Source organism: Amblyomma mixtum, chromosome 1 (assembly GCF_055824585.1).
Source record: "Amblyomma mixtum isolate Tamu chromosome 1, ASM5582458v1, whole genome shotgun sequence".
Taxonomy (NCBI): Eukaryota; Metazoa; Arthropoda; class Arachnida; order Ixodida; family Ixodidae; genus Amblyomma; species Amblyomma mixtum.
Window position 1 is genome coordinate 317,896,887 of NC_143012.1, and position 20,992 is coordinate 317,917,878.

At 45.2% G+C, this 20,992-nt stretch overlaps 1 protein-coding gene across 1 annotated transcript; it reads left to right on the forward strand.

Moving 5' to 3' along the window:
* The first annotated feature begins 4,118 nt into the window (after positions 1 to 4,118).
* On the forward strand, positions 4,119 to 20,701 carry LOC149372608 (sushi, von Willebrand factor type A, EGF and pentraxin domain-containing protein 1-like). The gene is made up of 5 exons (XM_089582256.1): positions 4,119 to 4,220; positions 15,992 to 16,114; positions 18,068 to 18,283; positions 19,986 to 20,234; positions 20,535 to 20,701. The coding sequence occupies exons 3-5, from the start codon at positions 18,070 to 18,072 to the stop codon at positions 20,699 to 20,701; spliced, it is 630 nt and encodes a 209-aa protein (XP_089438382.1). The 5' UTR covers positions 4,119 to 4,220; positions 15,992 to 16,114; positions 18,068 to 18,069.
* The last annotated feature ends 291 nt before the right edge of the window (positions 20,702 to 20,992 follow it).

Below are 20,992 nucleotides of genomic sequence, written 5' to 3' on the forward strand. Positions count from 1 at the left end.
AAAATATTTTTTTAGTCACTCTGATTCACTACCCTCGTTTTGGTGATGACGCTTTTTTAGACATCATAAAGCAACAAGAACCAGAGGGGAGCTGTATTGTCTGGCATGACCGTCAAGTTAAAGCTGTCACTAGCCGGACACTGCAGTCGTGCTTATTGGTAGCATCCTGCGCATCCATCTGAACATACTTTGAATGAAATTCGTGACCCCGAAAACAGTCATTACAAAGTCCACAACACCATGTGCCATGGTTTCGAGGACCGAATGAAACCCGAACCAACGGCATGCGTCACTGCCAGTTGCGTTTGAATTGTCTTACTTTGCACAGTTATTTTCTTACTTTAGTCCTCTGCCAGTCATAGTGCACAGCCACCCGCGAAACTAAACCTGCGTTAAAATCTAATTACGTATTCCTTCATTTTCTCTCATATGCAACTCTGCAAGCCTTAGCCATGTAGTTGAGTTGCGCAAACGGTCTGCGGTAGCGATACGTAGCTTTCATTTCTCGCTGTTTTGTAGCTTACTAGAGCTGAGTTTTCAGTGAAAGTGGCATCGTTGTCATCAGAAAGTGGTAATGTTTCGCTCAACTTCACTTTTTTTGAGAGCGCCTTGATGATTCAGTAGGTCAACATAGGGCGTTGAGCAACACAGTCCAAATTTTTGTGTCCTTGCTCACGAAGCAACTGAACGAAAAGGTTACACGAATGGCGACATGCGATTTAGCAGCATGCCGATTTGAGCGTCCACACAGGCGAGCGACAGACCAGCCTTAACCAGCTGTGAGGATTTTAGGAAATGCGTATTGCACTTCTCACCGAAACGACTGAAAAAATGACACTGGCACTGCTGAGCCAGGTTATACGGAGCGAAAGGCAACCGAACCAGTGGCTGATGTCGACGCAGAGGCGGCAGCATCCGCTGCCTTTTTCTACTTCAGATACCCTTGTTGCCTGTCCCGCTGCTTCTCCAGACGTAGCTCCCGTTCTTCATCGATTGCATCAACTCGACGAGCCCGCTCTCGCGACTTATCTCTAACCAAAGCAGCCTCGTGACGCTCCCCATCGTAGTTATCGCTAGAAGCAGCCTGGCGCCTCCAGTGCTCAGTCGAACCAGTCCCAGTGACCGGTTTTGGCTCTCTGCGGTGACTAGGTGGCGAGCGCTGGCCTTTATTCAGCAAGAGCAAATCAGCAGGTCAGTCGCGTGGCACAACTGGCGAGAGCGAGCGGTTGGAGCGTCGGAATGAGCGGTGGCAGCTGCGACAAGTCACGCGGTGTGACATCAAAGCCACACCTGCGGCCAGTCTCAGTTAGAGGTCAGATCCAAGCGTCATTTGACGTTCAGCTCTGCATGCAAGAAGTGGAGCTTTTCGCTCCTAAAGTAACTTTCTCTTGCACTTTCGTTGGTTTCAGTGGCTGTTGACTTCTTTCCTTTGGATATCTTACCTAAACTTTAATCTTCCTCTATCCTTGACGTCTGATAAGCATAGCGAGGATCTCGATCCTGGCAGTATCGATGCCACAGATAGCATATTAAGGCGCTTGCCCAACTGCCGTTTTCAGTTCGACCAAGATATCCGTGGCACTGAAAGTGCATCTTCTGCCGCTGGAGTTGGTTGCGGTTGGTGAGCAGTTAGCCTACGGTCAACAAATACCTTCGAAAGTGACTGGTAGAGCACTGAAAGTGGCATGCGGAGGGTCATAGTTCCAGATCTGACTGGTAGTATCTGATTTAATTTTCTTTTCCTTTCAGTTTAACTTCTTCATCTAACAAAGACCATTAGGAAGCAGCATTTCGTGATGTTCTGCCTGGTTTTCAATAACTCAGATTCTTTCACATAAGTAAGGTACGCTGCAATTCGAATCAAACAAGGAAGGTACCGAAATTTGCTTCTTAGTGGAAGATGCGCAGTAGGCTCTTATGCAAAGAAAAGAGAGCGCCGACCTTGGGATGGTTAGACACATGCTTCTTCCACTGCATATTTTTACTTACTTGAAAAACAGCTGTTATGGTGTTTCACGTGTACGCGCGAACTTCTTCTGAACAGATATAGACATACTGCATGGAGGATTTAGCGTCCACCAAAGAGCAACCAAATTTACCCCACCTTGGGGGATTTTCCTAAAATCATTGGACAAAAGACTTCCTCAAACACTCCGGTCATCTTTGAAGGCTTACAATTCGGCGCAATAAAAAATCTGCTTTGTTGAGTCTACACGCTTATCATTTTATTCCTGCAACATGCGTTAATCCACTGCTTGATTTCAGTTATCGCACTTGCGTCTGATGTTCCTCTGGTAATTTCAGAAGACGGTTTTCTGTCCTCAAAAAAAAAAAAGCTTTCTATGAACCTTTGTTCATGTGCAGACATCGACGAGTGCTCGCTGGGGCCCAAAAAGTGCCAGCACCGCTGCATCAACTCTCCGGGATCCTACAGTTGCGAATGTTTCCATGGATATACACGTGACGGCGAGAAAGGCCAGTTCTGCGAAGGTGCTGATCAATTTATTTTAAAAAGCTAACTGTTCCAGTTAGAAGTAACCAGTTGTTAATGGTTTTAGAGACCCTCGAGGAACGAGGTGACAGTGTAGCAACTAACCTTTTTTTTTCTCACTTTTTCCTTGTTTCTTTTTACTCCCTAGTAAATCGCACATCTTTATACGCACATGCAGGGACTGGGATTTTTGCCAGACTCTCTGGGACCCGTTAGCCCGAGCTTGTACCTGCATAACGAGGAACCAAATAAAATTGGATAATCGCAATTTTTGGTTCGTTTCCTGGTGACCAGTGGCGGGCTGTCTATGGGCGAGGCTGTGTATGCGGAAGCGCTACGAAACTCAGTGATATTGTCGAGATCCTAAAGGACTCGACCAGTGATTGTACGATCACTTCTTTGTTACGCCGCTTGCTATGCCCTGCTTGAGAGATCGAACACTAACTGAAAATCAGACAATAACAGAAGCACTGACCCACATATCAATTGTTTCTATCGCTGAATCATTTTACCGAGTGCCAGAAGGGTAGGAAACTGTAAGTTAAATCGCCTGCGCTATGTTTCGATATCAAGCGTTCCAAGCGCGTGATCAACGAGTTAGATTCCGAATGTTAGTTCTGGTACGCAAAACATTTATAAAAATTAATTCCTCACTAGTGTCCACGCAAGAGCAACCATATTTACTCCACCTTGGGAGATTGTACTTAAATTATTGCACAAAAATATTACAAAAACACTTCGGTCATCTTGCCCGGTGGGCTACAGACTTCGGAGCGACCAGAGTCGCTGTGAAGGTGATGTTTGATTTACTCACGTCTAAGGTATGTTCTCGCAACTGACTATTTTGATGAGACACGTAAAAGGGATTATTGGGCAAGTTTGAAGCCAGACCGGAAAAATATTGCCTCACATATGGAACGGGTAGATTCGGGAAATCACGATGAATCATCTCCAGTAAGTTTCTTCCCTCCGATAGTAAGAAATGTTTAAGTGGAAAGTTATCACCTCCGTCAAATTTCACCTAATGCAATGATTTGTTGCCTTTTGAAATACAAAAGCGTTGTTATTGCCTAACTGAATGCTAGAGACGCTGAAAATTGTTTTACCATTTCTTCCAATTACCCCTCTCTGATAATTTATGTTGTACAAGTTTTAATCTAGACTCAACAGATAGAACTATGTCTAAAGGATCGAAGTAAAGTCTAAAAACTCTGTTGGAAGCAGTGATCTTAATCGGTGCTCTGCGGGATTCTGCCTCTCTCTGAAGTAGTCTGTCTCGCATTATGGGAAATACTTATCTATGCACTTACCTTTCGCTAACTATTTCGGACATGGGCCATGCTTTATGTCGTTTCTTTCTGTATACTGCGATGGTTAGGCACCCTTTTTTTAGTAATCCAGTTCCGCACTAAGGGCTTTGTGAATGAGAAAAGAATAAGCTAACAGATTGGGCCAAGCGCGTTAGAAAATGTGAAAGTATTTGTAATCTCCAGCTGTTTCGTCGAGAACTTTTCTGGGCTGATTTTAATTTCCCCAGCTTGCTCATTTCTTGGGACGAAACAGTGATCTTATTCTTCGCTTTGTTCTTTGCCGAATTCATTTACAGACATCGACGAATGTGAAACGGGGCAGCACAAGTGTCAACAAAAGTGCTTCAACGAGCAGGGAAGCTACCGCTGCGGCTGCCGTCCTGGGTTCCAACTTGATAAAGACGGTATATCCTGTGTTGGTAAGTGCTGGTCCTTAGTACTGTATTTTAATACCGAGAGTCTTATTTGCTCAAACAGAAATCTGGGAAAGGCTTGGCTATACGAACCGTGTCCTGTGATAAAATTGGCTGAAATGCTATACGCCTGGCGAGCATATATAGATCATCAGGAGAGTTTGTGTACAACTTACTGCTGGACGCGAATATTTTCGACAGTGTCCAGCGCCGTAATCGCTAGGAGGGCGAGAAGTCATCGGCGTTATGTAGTTTTCGCTGGCATCCGCGAAATCTACCTCAAGATCGGCTAATGAGTTCAACAATGATAATTGTGATAATCGCAGCTATTATGGCAGTAACGTGTTCGTTCACATTCCAGCACTTTCTTGATGAATTTTCTGTCTTCTGTGCATCAGAACACAGAACAGAGGCAGGCCCATGTTCTTTTCTTGAGAGATGGGGAACCTTTTCTTGCGAACGAAATAAGTGCCACACAAAACGCAAAAATGTCGAGTGGCGCGTCATGAGCTCCTCGAGGATATGCGGAGTACCGCAACGTTAATGGCTGACAAACGTAAATGGGTGTCCTGCCTTCTGCCTGGTTTGCTTATTTATATGACAGTGTTTGCATTTGGAGATGAATTTTATATACTGCGACGTTTTCTACGAGTGCGTTTTGTCGTTTTGTGTCAATGCATTAAAAGAATAATTGCGATTACAATTATGTTGGTTAATTGTTTATGGTGGTTTAACGCCCCAACCTGACTCAGGCTATGAAAGACGCCATAGTGAAGGGCTCCGGAAGTTTCGACCACCTGGAGCTCTTTGCGAATATAGCCCAAGCTGTTCCTCCTTAAGTGTTTGCAACTGTCTCTTCTGGCAAGTACGATTTGTGTGATTACTGTGTTTCGGTTGTTGAGAGAGTTACCTGTGTGGAGGGTTTTGGGAGGCAAGGACTTTGTGCACTTGGTGGTCACGTTAACCGTAGAGGTGTCCGCGCAGAGTGCCACCTTTCCCAACGGCCACACTCGGATACACGGACACTCGATGGTCATCACGACAACTATTACTACATTTTGGGCGATGTCTTTCCAACCATTTTGCGCTCTTGAAACGGCAAGCGGAATCTCGACGTTTCGAGGCAATAGAAAGCATTTAAAGTATACCCATTGCATTTTATTGATCTGCTGCAGCTACAAGTGTCTTGAAATGGCATTTAAAGTTTTAGTATTGGAAGGGTCTGTGCATGTGAAAATGTCGACTGCTGTGGAACAATAGCCAGTAGCAGGTGGGTCACTTGAGACGGGGAGCTGTTGGGAGCCTGCCCACTGGACTGCAAAGTTAGTGTACTACCTATACGAACTTAGTATGCTGCCTCAGGAATTTCACATTGGATATAACATACTTTCATGTATTGACCTCGGATATTACGAACCTTATTATGCCTTTATTAAACTTGGCACCAGCGTAAGTAAAAGACAGACACATAAGAGGCGCATGGGTGAATCACAGGTTAGTCTCATCTGTGTCTTTGTCTTTTACTTACGCTGGTGCCAAGTTTAATAATGTATCACCAACTCGCTCAACTATCTTCATTGCTTATTATGCCACCTCGCATATAACGAAAGTTATTTTGTTAGCCTGCGGCATATCCTGGATATAACGAGCCTAAGTATGCCTCCTAGGATAAAACGACCTTTCACGCCTGGACCTCAGACGTAATTAACTTAGTGTGTTGACATCGGGTGTAATGAGCCTAAGTGTACCACCTCGGTTGTAACCAGTGGCTGCCAACGCATACAAGCGCTCCACCTAGGATCGCCAAAGAGTTTTGTTGAAAGCGCTTGCTGATAGCCGAATGGCCTACATTCTTCCTGTTCGCGCATAATAATGCTAAAGTAAGATTAGGAAGCGTGTGGTAGAGCGAAAACCGGATGAAGGGGGATGGTAGGGTAGATGCGGGGGGGGGGGGGGGGGGGGGAAGAGTAACAATTAAATACCACAATTCAAGGCCTGATAATGAAGTTCCCCTCTACTCCTGTTCTCGTTGCGAAGAGTGTAACTGCGCGACTGAAAACCCCTCAGGAATAAATACTGTAAGTCCTCATGTCAGCGCATGTGTTAGGTTCATTTTCTGGCATAGACGAATGCAAGACGGGAACAGCAAGGTGTAGCGAGGTGTGCGTCAACACCGAAGGAAGCTACATGCGCGACTGCGGGCCAGGCAGGGTTCCTGCTCGCTTATACGGTGGTTGAGCATAGTGGTATTCTGAGCCAGTTGGTAAAGCATGTTTAAGGGAGGCGTAGCGCGAAAAAAGACAGGACATGACAAAAAAGACATAATGACTCCTTACAGTTTTTAGATCTAAGGTTGCATTTTAACATGAGAAGCCACATCTGTTGGGCCTATATGCCATGCTCGAAAAAAGCACTGTTACCTTTTCATTCCTCACATTCAAAACTTGTCAAACGTGGCATTGCTTCTCTGTCTTTTAGATCCGCACTTTCCAAGTCGTGTCCCCACAAAGTGGAGTTGAGTTTTGATCTGCAGGCTACACGCCTCAGGAATGCAGGCTACCCTGTGTCGTTGCTCACTGCTGTTGTTGAGGGTTTGCTTAAGAAGTTGCGGAACCAAAAAAAGAAACCTGATTCCAGCAATGGAATAGAACATGAGAAAAAGGAAAAGAAGTACGAGGTGGTACCTTACATTCACCGCGTATCTCATAACTTGAAAAGGATAGCGGGAAAGTTTGGTGTGGACGTCGTCTTCACGGCTCCTCGCAAATTGTCGAGCCTTTGTGCACTTTCAAGTCGAAGCCAGAAGAAACGGGCTTGCAGTGTTAATCATGTAACTAAGTTTGTTGAGTGCAAAGTAGGTGTTGTGTACGAGATCCCTTTAAGCTGTGGCCGTGTTTACATGGGGCAAAGCGGTCGTTGCTTCAATGATCGCCTAAGAGAACATGCTAGGTCCATCAGATCTGACGAAAGTAAGAATCTGCCTAAGCATTGCTCAAGTTGCGGTTGTCATCCGCTTTTCGGGAAAACTAAAGTTCTTGGTCGCTCTAAAGAACAGCTAGCAAGGGAGGTTCTTGAGGCTTCATTCATTCATAAGCTGGGAAGAGATAAGTGCATCAGTGAAACGTCGGTAGTTTTGCTTCGAAAGGAATCCATCTTTCTAAATTTTAAGTAGTCGCTTTCGCATTTCCGCTCGTAGGTTTGGCACGGGGCTGTCCAGCTCTCGTCATGGTGATTAGGTCGTGTTCGAGTCGTGCTAGGTCAGGTTTATCTTTCCGCTTCATCTAATCAGTTGTGGCTGGGCATGCGCGTTTGGTTCCTCGAGCTCGGGAATTCGCTTCATATTTTTTCTGTTGTAAGTTAGCGCTGGTCCTGTGTCTTGTGTCTCTCTCGTCCCTGTCTTTTTTCGCGCTACGCCTCCCTTAAATATATGGTGGTTATGGAGGACATGGCGGATATGGCCGCCAACGACGGCTTTGGACGCCATGTAGACTGCGAAGATAAATATGGAAGCCCTCTCAGTAGAGCTGAAAAGGCGCTGCGTGCGCGTGACTTTGATATTGTTGAATGTTTCAATGTTGTTGAATGTTTGATATTGTTGAATGTGCATCTACCAGCTGGATGATGTACACGTGTACGTTCATGCATCCGTATTACAGCTTTTCTTTCGCATGCTACTGTCATGATTAAGCACCTCCTCCCATGCTGTCCTGTTGGTCCCCATACTTCCACTGTCTGTAGGCTTAAGTCTGAGCAGTATAACCCGACCCAGATTCATTGTTCATTAAAGCTCGGTGCAGGATAAAAATTTGCACCTCAATTACTACTTCCTGAGAGCACAGTCAATCACAGAAAATTAGATATTTCGTGAGAACCTTGAGTTTGTGAGTTTCGGTTTAAGATTTGGATGAGTTTCGCAGTCTGTTACCAATATTTCAGGACAGCCGCCGCGGTGGCTCAGCAGTTATGGTGCTCGGCTGCTGTCCCGAAAGACGCGGGTTCGATCCCGGCCGCGGCGGCTAGAATTTCTTTGGAGGAGAAATTCTAGAGGCCCGTGTACTGTCAGTGCACGTTAAAGAACCCCAGGTGGTCCAAATTCCCGGAGCCCTTCACTACGGCGTCTCTCATAGCCTAGTCGCTTTGGGACGTTAAACCCCATGAACCAAACCAAACCATATTTCAGGACAATGCCCAGCCAGCGCTGCTAAGCCTAGCGGCCTACCACGCTTCGTACCACAGCCACTCGGTCACTGTCTTTCTTTCTTACGGCACGGATGATGTCTGTGCGCTATTTTGCAGTGTTTACAGCCTTGCACCACGTAATGGCAGCCAAGGGCACAAGAAGCGCTTGTACTGTATTACTAGTAAAGGGAGTTTTAAAACGTTCATTTAATTCTCAGCCGAGTGATACTGGAATGATGGGGTCAGCAAGCAAGCAAGTAGCTTTCGAGACAGTATTTTTGCGATGAGTCATTTGGTGAAAAAAAAAAATCTCCATGAAAAACAGCAGTTTTCAGTTGCTGGACCACACCGGGACACGAAACATGGGATGAACTGCGAATGAACGGAACATCTCAGAATACAAGGGTCAGTCAATCGCCAACAACAAAAATTAATATTTGAGTGTAACGGAAGACTTCCTTTTCAACGATTTTTCTCTGTATCTGTTGGCCACTTAGTTTCATGAGGGCCAAATTTACTTCAAAAGTTGAATGTAAGGTATCGGTAGTGCACGCGGGGTCATTGGGGCCGGTCATTCTTTCTCAGCACCCCGCCGCTGCAGTCTTCAATGGACCCCCCCTCCTCGCGACGGGATGAAGCGGTGGGGTGCGCTCGAGACGAAGCACCTTTCTTGGAACGATGCGCGCGCGCTAAGGCGCCGGGCCGCTCTGGTGTCCATCGCCCTTTGGGGGCGATTGGCGCTGGCTAGGCAAAAGAGCGGTGACAGCTATGTGACTGAAGCGACGCCACACGACGACCCCCCTTCTCTTAATCCCCTCGTCTTAACGGACACCAGCCGAGGCACAAACTCGCGACGAACGTCTGGTTAGAAAGGTCTGCTGGCCATCTGAAGATTAAGCGCTGCCGGACGGTGTGGTGTCAGGGCGCCGTTGACGAGGGGGCGGGGGGGGGGGCAATAAAAATGACGAATAGCTGGCGACAGCGTGGCTAGCCGTGGGCAGCGAAGGCCTGAGTTGGGTGACGCTACTGACCAGGTGTCGGTGAGGCGCCGACTAAACAGCCTTGGGAAGGCTAAGTCAACTTGGAACGCAGGTCCAAATTCGCAGTGGCAGTTACAGCGGTGACTGTCCGTTTAAGCCCGATAATCCCTAAATCCGGGACGGCGCCAAAGGCGAGGGCCATCGGAGGAAACCGATCGCACGTGCTGGCACGACTGTGTGTTAGCATTTGGTTTTTCTTTTTTTTTTTGCGAGAAAGAGAATGTTTTACCTCGCACGTGCTGGCACGTCTGTGCGTTTGAGTTTGTTTTTGCTTGTATTTTGTGGTGGAGAGGGTGCTTTACCTTACGGGAGCTGGAGGGCTGGCCAGGCTCTAGATAAACCAATCATGTGAACAGTATAACATGATTGGAGGCTACCGAAGGTGGGCCGGGTCTCTAGGTCTTTAAAACCGGGCCCCGTAGCCGGAAAAAGGGTTCTGGGTATAAGGTCATTCTATGCATCTTCGGCTATGCCGAGTAGGGGCCTCCCCTAGTGTTAGCCAGTTCCACCTTTTGTTGTTGTCTTTTTGCTGCTTAATATGTCTCTAGTGCCTAAACTTGCATATGATGTAAATATCTGTATATAGACCTTCAAGCATTCCCTTTATCCCTGCATCCTAACTCATCGCAAGACCGTCTCTGACGGGGCACCCCTGGTGCGAAGAAAAGCTTCAGTCTTCCAGTTAAACAAACCGTCTCTGGCGGGGCACCTCTGGTGTAAGGAAGGAAGGAAGAGAACCTGAACTTTAGTTTGAATGAGATTGTCACTGCATTCCTTTGCCCTCAGTGCACGTGTTCTGAAAGCAAGTGAGATAATCTCATCTCCAATCGGGTCAAGCTATATTGCCTTCGGCCTCTGAGTACTGCCGCCCTTGACTGCTCTGCAGACTGCCCCGTGAACTCGTACAAGGATGACGAGTTGGGCCAGTGTGAAAAGTGTGCCGCCAGGAGCCACACGAATGGCTCTGGGAAGGCGTCGAAGGAGGACTGCATCTGCGACCAGGGATACCGCGGCAGTCCGGGAGACGGTGTCCGCTGTGAAGGTATACGGTGAGGCCTGTCTGAGGGCGCACAGCTTTGCTTGAAGGGTAATGCTTTCGGGCGCCTTTGTGTACACTCTCGGGGTCGTATTATGCAGCAATGCATTTCGTTCTCAGTTCATTGGGCCGTTGTCATCACTATGGCGGCTGAAGCAGGCGGTTTGGAAGTGAACGAAGAATCATAAACACGGCCCCTCTAGCCACGGCGGTGTCACTAGCCACCCTGCTTTCACTGCAACCAATTTGGACGAGCCACATGTCTGTCGCCCAGCCAGAGCAAGCCCACTTTCTCTCCCGAGACGAGATTAGCGCCGATAAAGCGCATTCGTTAGCGTTGGTACCGTTCCACCAGTGTGGCATAGGCAAAAAGCGCGTTGTACGTGTAAGTGGCATCGCAGACGTATCCCCGCCACGGCTGGCGTGACGTCAAGCGCCACGGCCTACGTCACCTGGAGCGACCAATGGCAGAGGGCCAAGTGAAACGCAAACGAAATTAATTGTTGCATAATAAGTATCTTAGTTCAATTTCCTTCGAGAGCATGCGGGTGCGGTGCTCCTCGAGTACCATTTCACGTTGCCCAGAGAGTTTTGCCCCGCGCTTCTGCAGACCTACTGTGTTGCAGCAGAAAGACCTTCATAGTACATTTTTCATGCACGTCAGCGCTGAACTTTTGCAAAGAAAATGAAAAGCCAAACCTATTCAGATGCCTGCATTTTCAAGACGGCTCTTTTCATAGGCCAAAGCTGAAAGTGATTGGTGCGCTCGAAGTCCATGGATTACAGGTTGGTTTTTGATGGATCATTCAGGCTGGCTTTACTATATATACACTGTAGAAAATTACACAAAATATCGGCTCTTGGTCATCTGTGTATGAAAAAGTGACACTACTAACAATATCTTCTCGACATGCGAGCGCAATGTTTCCACGTTGCGTGCTCCACTTCTGATGATCCTGTGACGCTACAACTTCATGTGGCTGTATAAGAAGGCATGAGATCATGCTGCTGCGTGAAGGGTACTGTAGGTCTGCGCAGTAGCCTGTCAAATTGTGACTTTGCAGCATCATGTGGTTGCAGGTGGTTTTGATGTCACATGACATGCGTTCATGATTGGCAGCCTTCTTTGGGCCACATGAGGATGTGAAGACGTTTCCCTGATGCGTCATTTCATTTTATGCTAGGCTAGTCGTTATCGTCCGCCCCAAAAGCCATCCTGCTACTGCTATCTATAAAATCGGAACTAGCCATTTGAGTGGATGGTAGATGTAAAGAGAGGATTCACTGCTCATTTTCTTAGTGTATCTTCCGACGACATACTGCTGCTGCCGGTGCGAGTGCCTTCATTTAAAACGGAAAAACAAAGATTTTAATAAGGCATCATATATGCATGCATTCACAGAAGAAAAAAAAACGTCTCAGTAACTGATGAACTTTCAGTTTGGATCCCAACTTAGAAGACTGTTTGCGACTTGGCTGAGATCGCCACGAAGTGGGAAAATTGACATAGGACTAACTGTTAATGAGCGAGGGGCTACTTTTTCAGCGCGCGAACAAATATTTAATTTCTGATAAATAGATTTTTCTAAACTAGACCAGGGAGTAGCATGAATTGCGGACTTTCTAATCATGGTTTGGCTAATTTTCACGATTCTTGTCTTTTGCCTTATTGAGATATATAGTGCGTGTCTGTTTCAGATGTCGACGAATGCAAAGAGCAGTTGCTGCATTGTTCTCACGACTGCATCAATGTTGAAGGAAGCGCTTTTTGCAGCTGTCCATTCGGCATGAGGCTCCGGCCCGACAACGTCACCTGCGATGGTGAGTCAAGGATTAAGATGCACTCACTGTTGAAAGTTGTCATTAGAAGTCGTGGCAAAACCTATGCAAGAAAATGGCTGGAACTTAAGCCACTACGCTTACAATTTTGAGCATTATTCGCTGCGTTTGTGCTATCATTTCAATAGAATTGTTTGTTTGGTTGAGCATTATTAGCTGCATTATTCTGCTATATGAAGAATGCTGATTTGTCTTGAAGCAAAGAAATCAGTGCCAGGTAGAAAATTATTTGACTTCGCAATGTGCGCAATTTTACGCAAAGTGCCTAAATGGGTTAAGAGTGCTCTAAGCGCGTTATAAAGGTGACAATGCGGCAGTGACACGTTCTTTGGCTCAAGTTTACGTCAGGAATCAAATTCCAGCAGTTTAAAAGTGATGTTGGCCGAAGATGATAAATAAACATTGCTACACAATGCGGTAACAAAAAGCACCAACACTGAACATTCATATCAACGGAGAAGAGAGATTACGGGAGGGGATATTTTATAGGGTAGAGAGCACCTTGTTTTTAGCACATGAACACCTTCTACTAAGAATATTGAACGTTCGGTCGTCTGCTCCACGTTCTATACAGCCTGCCTACTGCCCTTTTTTTCTTCCAGAACAAAATATATGTGGAACAAAACCAAATATATAGCAAGCCTAGAATTAAACTCCAAGGACATAACCCAATCTTTCAGCCGGGGAAAAGTCGTTCATTTCTCTTGTGGGACCCCGGAAGAGCCGTTTTTTGACGCCACAAACCGTTTCTTCTTTCTTTTTCCGCGAGCAGACGTGGACGAGTGCGTGGAGAATCCGCGCGTTTGCAGCCAGCTGTGCACCAACACTTTCAGAAGCTACGTGTTCTCCTGCAAGGAGGGATACACGCTGTCCGCCAACGACAGCTTCCAGTGCATCGGTACGACGAGGTTTATGTCATATCACACAAACACATGCGCACGCACACACACGCACGCACACACACACACAATCACGCGGGCTCAAATTGTGAAGTGCATAGTCTATAGACTCTCTCTAGACGAACCCTAGAGAGCATTCTATAGGCAATACCAATGCTATAGACAGTCTATAGACAATCCTTAGATTTATGGCCATGCACTTCTAGTAGACTTTTGTCTGTAGACAGTCTATAGCCTACGAATAGACAAAAAGAAATATCTCGTGCTGCTAGGAACACGTCACGTGTTCCTACAACACGGAACACGTGTTCCTAGCAGCACGAGACAGAAGGATGAAAGAGCGATTTGAAGGTTCCAGAGTTTGTAGCATTTTTAGATTTGTTGATGACTACTTTGTGTTTTTAGATTGTGACAACCTTGGTTTCGAGCAGCAATTTCCTGACGTCCTTTCGGTGTTCTCAGAATGCCTCACACCATTGGTTTTAACACACGAAGTACCATTGAATGATTTTATTAGGTTTTTAGATCTTTCGCTTCATTTCACTCCATCTCATGTTTGTTGGGCTTATGAACCCCGTGCTGTTAAGCCCATCTTGCCGTTTTCATCAGCTCACTACAAGCTGGTGAAGAGAGCAATTATACATACCGTTTTCAGCAACACAGTGAACAAATCCTGTGAATACAGGTTGGAGCATAGCTTCAGCAACAAAGTAGACCGCCTGGCAAAGGCAGGCTACCCGTCTGAATTATTAGTTTCCGTGGCAGGAAAACTACCCGAAAAGTTAAAATCAAAGAGAAAAAGTGATTGTACGAAAGAGACGAAGAAAAGGAAGATTGTTGCGTTGCCATATCTTCACAAAGTGTCGCACAATCTAAAAAGAATCGGAAAACATGCAGGCGTTGATGTCGTCTTTTCGGCGCCCAAACGACTGTCCAGCCCGATTAAGAATATAAATTCAGAGATTAAAGAATCGCGCAAGTGCCCGATAAAGCACGCAAAACAATTTGTGCCTTGCCAGGAAGGGGTGGTATATTCGCTGCCACTATCTTGTAGTAAGCGATACATCGGCCGGTTTGGCCGATGTTTAAACGAAAGACTCAAAGAGCATGAGTATAATGTTTCCCGTGTCGCTATCTCTGGCCACGTGGCAAAACATTGCAGGCACTGCAAAGGCAATGAAGATGACGATGATACCTACGATAATCATGCGCTACTAAAAACTTTTGGCATATGAATCTCTTATCCTCCCAATGATCCAGTATGGCAAAATTATTTGGTATCACTATAACACTAACTTTAGCCAAGGGTTAAAAAAATAAGATATTTTAGGTAGGCCAGGTAAACCACTTGCATGCAGCTACCAGCCGGCTTGTGCATCCAGGTAATGTTTTGTATTGCTATTAATTAAGGAGTAATTATGATAATATCTCTAAATGCGTAAATATTGACTTTAGATGGCAGATGTGAATATCAAAGTTGGAGAGCACTTTCAGTAACCCCCATTCTTTTTTATTTTCGATAAAGAAAGCCTCACGTGTATCTTTTTTCCGAGTTCCAAAGAAAGTCCGCGAAATACAAAAAAATCACGTGACTACCGCATTCGCGAGCCACGATTGTGCTGCTCTCAATCCTGGCTTCAGTGAACGAAATCAGCTGCTGGTATGGCGCGACGAGTCCACTACTCCGGCAGGCCGATATGTCAACGGTGGTTGCGACGCCCGCGCGAGCCAGTCTACAAGCGAGACGGCGCAAGTTGCGCCGCAACCACCATCTACATATCGGCCTGCCGGAGCAGTGGACTCGTCGCGCCATACCAGCAGCTGATTTCGTTCACTCAAGACAGGATTGAGAGCAGCACAATCGTGGCGCGTGAATGCTCTAGTCACGTGATTTTTTTGTATTTCGCGGACTTTCTTTGGAGCTCGGAAAAACAATGAACGTGAGGCTTTCTGAAGGTTTCTGAAGGTGCTCTCCAACTTTGCTATTCACATTTGCTGTCTAAAGTCAATATTTCCGCGTTTAGAAAAATTATCTTAATTGCTAATTAATTAATTGCAAGACAAAAAATTGCCTATGATGCGCAAGCCGGTTGGTAGGTGTATGCAATTGGTTTCCCTGACCTACCTCAAATATTTTTTCTTTTAACCCTTGTCTAAAGTCAGCCTGGACACACTGTATATCAATACTTTCAAGGTTGAAGGGGCACAAAACTAGGCAGTATGGTTTATTTTTAGTCAGCATACTGCGTACCGTCATTTTCGAACTTGTTTCGGAGAACAGGGGCAGTACTGGAGGAAAAAACATCTCACTTGCACTTCTTGTTCAAAATATTAAAAGGTCCGTTACAGAGCAATAGTACATCTGAGAATATCACACCTTCTTCTGGCTACCCTACTAGAAATCGGAATAATTTCACTTTGTTTCCGTTTCATTGCAAAGATGACATTATTTTTTTCCAGCTGCTGGGGTAGATTGCAACAAGTTCGACGAATCTACTGTTTCGCTGAGCGACTTTGAAGAATTTGTCGCGGAGATTGTGAGATGAATTGTTGCAATCTGTTTTTAAGTTCATGTATCTTTTACTACCATGCTTGTTACAAATGTCATATTTTTTCTTTTTGTGTCGTAATTTATTGTCTACCTGTTAGGGCATACTTCTTCCTCTTTTCTGTTCTCTTTATTGGCGTAAAAATGAAAATCCAATCTGCTAGGAATCCAAATAGAATTAGCAGTATTGTAAATAAGATGAATTAACACAGTTGCCTCCCCATCCTTGTACTCAGACGTCGACGAATGCGCCACCGGAAACCACGGGTGCAGCCACACCTGCGTCAACACTGTCGAAGGGTACCACTGCAAATGCCCTAAAGGCTTTGAACTGGATGCTGACCTCAGGAATTGCTCTCGTGAGGGAATGCTGAACCTCCTTTCCAAGCTGTTGCTTGCTTCCTTGTGTCACTCAAAACCGACTCAGGCCTCGCGTGCTTGTGTGGTCATGGTCCTAATTGGTACCTAATAGCGTCTTTTTTCTGTCACCAGGAGTTCAAGTCCACTTCGTTAAAACCAAATTTTCCCTGTGTAGGGTCATGGTCAGCTGGTGAAATCAAGGTGTAGGAGGGTGTAGGTTTCTGTTTCAACAACACACAAGACTCAGAGCAGCCATTACAAATCGTCATCGTGTTTGCAATCTTCGCTCATTCGTTAACCTTGCTAGTGCGAGCAAGCATTGTGCACTCCTATGCGTGTCAGATATTCTGTACATCCTGCGCATTGTGCTTCTTCGATGCTTTAAGGAATTCGATGTCAATAGCTCTTAAGCGGTGCTTATTTTTAAGCCTCAGCTATACCGCCCTGCATACGCAGTAACCAAGAGGCATTGATGCCAATGTAAATATATATGAAGAAATTATAATGCCTTAATTCTGATATGGAATAAAATGTTTTACAATCAAACCACCCTGCATACACGGTGACCAAGCGGCATTAAAGCCAATAAAAATATATACGAAGAAATTACAATGTTTTCATTGCGATATGGAATAAAATGTTTTACAATCAAACCACCCTGCATTCACGGTGATCAAGTGGCATCGAAGCCAATGGAAATACACATGCAGAAATTATAATGTTTTAATCGCGATATAGAGCTTATGTTTGTTTGATCTGCAGAAATTAATGTAATACACGAAGGTTGTGGGTTTGGGTCCGAAGGTTGTGGGTTTGGGCTTACCTGTGGCTTTCATCTGGTTCCTGTACATGAAATTTACCGATAACAAAAGTGATTTCTGCAGTACAAATAATGACTGAAGCTCCTGTGTACTGTCTTTGTATCGATAGCTGCTGTCCCCTTTGATCGCGCTCACTAACCGAGCCCCTCGCTGTTGTCGTGTCCTGCTTTGCTTGCTTGCTACCGCAAAGCATCTTCCTGTCATACCGGGTGTTTCACGTAAATTGAACCAAGGATTTTAAAAAAAGCAGTAAACCGCAGCCCGCTGAAACCAACGACACATTGTTCGCCATCATGTGGCGCTCCTAAGAATATTTTTGTTGCGCTTAATTAGCTAATTAACAAAGATTAATTGTGCAAATTTTCAAATATTCATTTTAGTGCCAAGACGGTTACGTTAGGTTGTAGAGCAGCTTTATAAACAACCGATCCAGGTTATTGTAGCATCGTATCTCCTACGGGGTCCTTTTTACCTAGCATCTAAAGAAAGCCCGCGAAATATGAAAAATTACCACGTGACTACGCTCGTGTGCTACCAAATTGCAGCGCTCTCATCGGCGTTTCGAGCAAACGGAGCGTGCCCGCTAACCGTGGCAAAGTGAACAGTCGCCGCTCTTAACAGCGGCTTGAAAGTGCGTCAGCACTTTCCCCAGCGGCGCGGGGGCCGTTCACTTCGCCATGGTCAGCGGGCACGCTCCGTTTGCTCGAAACGCCGTTGAGAGCACTGCAGTTTGGTAGCGCACGAGCGTAGTCACGTGGTAATTTTTCATATTTCGCGGGCTTTCTTTAGATGCCGGAAAAAAGGACCCCGTAGGAGATACGATGCTACAATAACCTGGATCGGTTGTTCATAAACCTGCTCTACAACCTAACGTAACCGTATTGGCACTGAAATGAATATTTGAAAATTTGCATAATCCATCTTAGTTAATTAACTAATTAAGCGCAATAAAAAAAATTCTAAGGAGCGCCACATGATGGCAAACAATTTATCGTCGGTTTCAGTGGGCTGCGGTTTACCACTTTTTTTAAATCCTTGGTTCAAGTTACGTGAAACGCCCTGTATATCGTATTACACGAAAAATTTCTCATTACATGACACGAACTGTTTGCCCCTTTCTTTTCTGAACAGAAATGTCCTGCCCTGCTCTGGAACATCCCGAGCATGGTGAGTTGCTGCCGAAGGAGTGCGTCCAGGCTGACATGAACCACCTCTACAACAGATGCTTCACCGCGTGCGACGAGGGTTACAAGTTTGTAGGAAAGTTAGTCACCACCTGCGTGCTGAACGCGACAAACCAAAACAAGTCGCTGGCCTGGCAATACCCCCCGGCGTTGTGTAAAAAAGGTTCGTGGGCTTACCACATCTACGTTGTGGTCCTCACTAACTGGTCATGTTCATTCAGGAAGGCTGAATTCATTTCTTTAGGCAGTGTATAAACTTTCCATAGACCTTTGTCAATAAAGTGAACAGACTTCCTATAGACAAATCGTATAGACTAGTCTATAGGCAATACATATCCTATAGAGAGTCTATAGACAATCTCTAGATTTATGTTCATTATTGTTTAGTAGGCATTTGTCATTAGATAGTCTACAGACTATTAATGACAAAAGGAAATATATATACAAGGCAATAGAGTCTATAATAAATTTGTAGAAGAACCATAGACCATTTTTTTAAGGGGAGCTAATGCTCGGAAGCATGTGTATGACAATTAGTCTTATGTCTTTTAAAAGCATAGCCAATTATGAATTCACGGCCGCGGCGGTTGAATTTCTTTGGAGGAGAAATTCTAGAGGCATGTGTACTGTGCGATGTCAATGCACGTTAAAGAACCCCAGGTGGTCGAAATTTCCGGAGCCCTCCACTACGGCGTCTCTCATAGCCTTAGTCGCTTTGGGACGTTAAACCCCATAAACCAAACCAGACCAGACAAGTGAGTCCAGCTTTTTATCCCAACGAGAGCCAGAAAACGCTATTGTAATTCGATATCAGAGTGCGGTACCTTGTCAACGGCGCGATGCCTTGGGCCGCTTTGTGCATTGTTATGAAGGTAAAACCAGCGCTAAAATAAGAGATGGACTTCAGAAAATGCACCCTGTTCGTTTGCATCACCATTCAGCACTGTATTTCTTTATTGGTTTCTTTCCAGGCTCCATAGGTACACACATGCTCGGTCATTAATAGCGAGAGCCGTACAGGAGAACGAATCTTTCGCCTCCAAGCAACTGTCAGCTTCCTTTTATGCAACAATGTTACAGCTATTTACGGAGTTTATTAGAATGCTATTTCTTATAAGTACTCGTGTCGGTGCTTAGTAGATATCTTTTCCTTGCTTCATATTTTGCTTCGGAACGCCCCTACGAGCAGTGACCTCTGTTTTCTTTGTTTTCTAATTTATAGAATCGTACACTTTCTGTGTGCTGATTGCTGTCACTTTCGTGCTGCTATAGCTAACACAATTCAGGCGTGTACATGTTGCGTCAAGTGTCTCCGGCTTGTCGTAATTATTGTGCAGAAGATTATGTGGTCTGTACGCTGCTCGGGTTTGCTGTGTTCCTCTCGTCATACAAAACTGCCATAAAGGTACAGCGTGGAAGCGAAAGCAATAACTTTTTAAAACAGTCTACGGATAGGGAATCCAGACTATGAAAATGTCGCTACCCGGACAGTGTGAGTATGCGGTGCTTCCAAATAGCAAGAACCGAGAAATGACCAAAGTAAAAGAACAACAAAAAAAACGTAACTGTTCAAATTCAGCACTTGTGAGGAAAATATTTAATAATATATTTTGAAAACCGCTATATATAAATGGGCTGGTAAAGAATATAGCAGCTTAATACAATGTGTAGATGGTTGTAGACTACCAGGCTACCAGATCTTAGTTGCATAAATAAAGTGCGTTATTTTTTCTCTCCCTTGATACGCATAAAACGCGAAGAAAATCAATGAATTGAATGGTGTTTTTCTATCGAAGCAAAACCAATATTTATTTAATGTACCAATGTCCGTTTGATTTTAGCGCTGTTCTGCTCTTTCGTTCCAGAGGTGGCTCCCGTTCGTATCAGCTGCCCGCAAGATACGACCTTCGTCCTGCCTGCAGGCAAAAGCTCCATGCACCCGGAGTTGCCGAAGCCGAATACCAATGTTGGACTGGAAAACATCCAGCTAGTCATCGAAGGCTTGCAAAATACCTCTGCGCCAATGCAGTTCGGAAGTACTCTTGTCACGTACATTGCCAGTAATCCGGAGGGTGGCGACACTGCCAACTGCTCCTTTCAAGTCACCATTGTTGGTATGCCGGGCCTTTAATTCCTCTTGCCTCTGTATGCTCTCTCAGCATTGGTGCCGAGATGGTACCGTAGCTCGAGGGCGAGTCTCGGGAGTAAGACTGTAAGACTGTAATTGGTAAGACATTTGACTGAGCTGACTTTATGATGCACTTGTGAAGAGCACGTTCAACTGAGTGAAAACTATGAGAACAGGTATGACGAATGAGATATCAGGTTAGAGGAGGTATGAGGAGAAGTATGAGAAAGATTGAGCTTTGAGGTATGGGAACCTTTCCGTGTGCATGGTTGTATTCTCATTGCAGACAAGGAGCCTCCAAAGGTCGTGCACTGCCCTGACCCCGTGACAGTCGAATGCATTTTGTTAGAAGGCGTCAGGGTGACCTGGAAGGAACCCCAGTTCAACGACAACGTCAAGGTGCAGAACGTGACGTCTTCCCAGGTCAGGACAAAGGACGCTGCGGGCATGTGAAAAAAAAAAAAAAAGAGTAGAGATATCACCAACCATTTTCCCCTTTTATGGTTTTCGTCGAGCGAAAAATGCAGGCGTTGTTTAGTGTGAAGACATCCATAGAAGAGAATATTAGCCTAGCAGAGGAGTATACCATGAAAGAATATTTTTAAAAAACTACAATTTTTCATATCTTACGCATTAAAATAGCCAGTAGCTGGCATGTGGCACTAGTTTTTTCAGTAATAGCCATAACTATGCATTCATGAGGAGGTTCACGAGGCAAGAAATGTAGAAAGCTACATGAAGTCA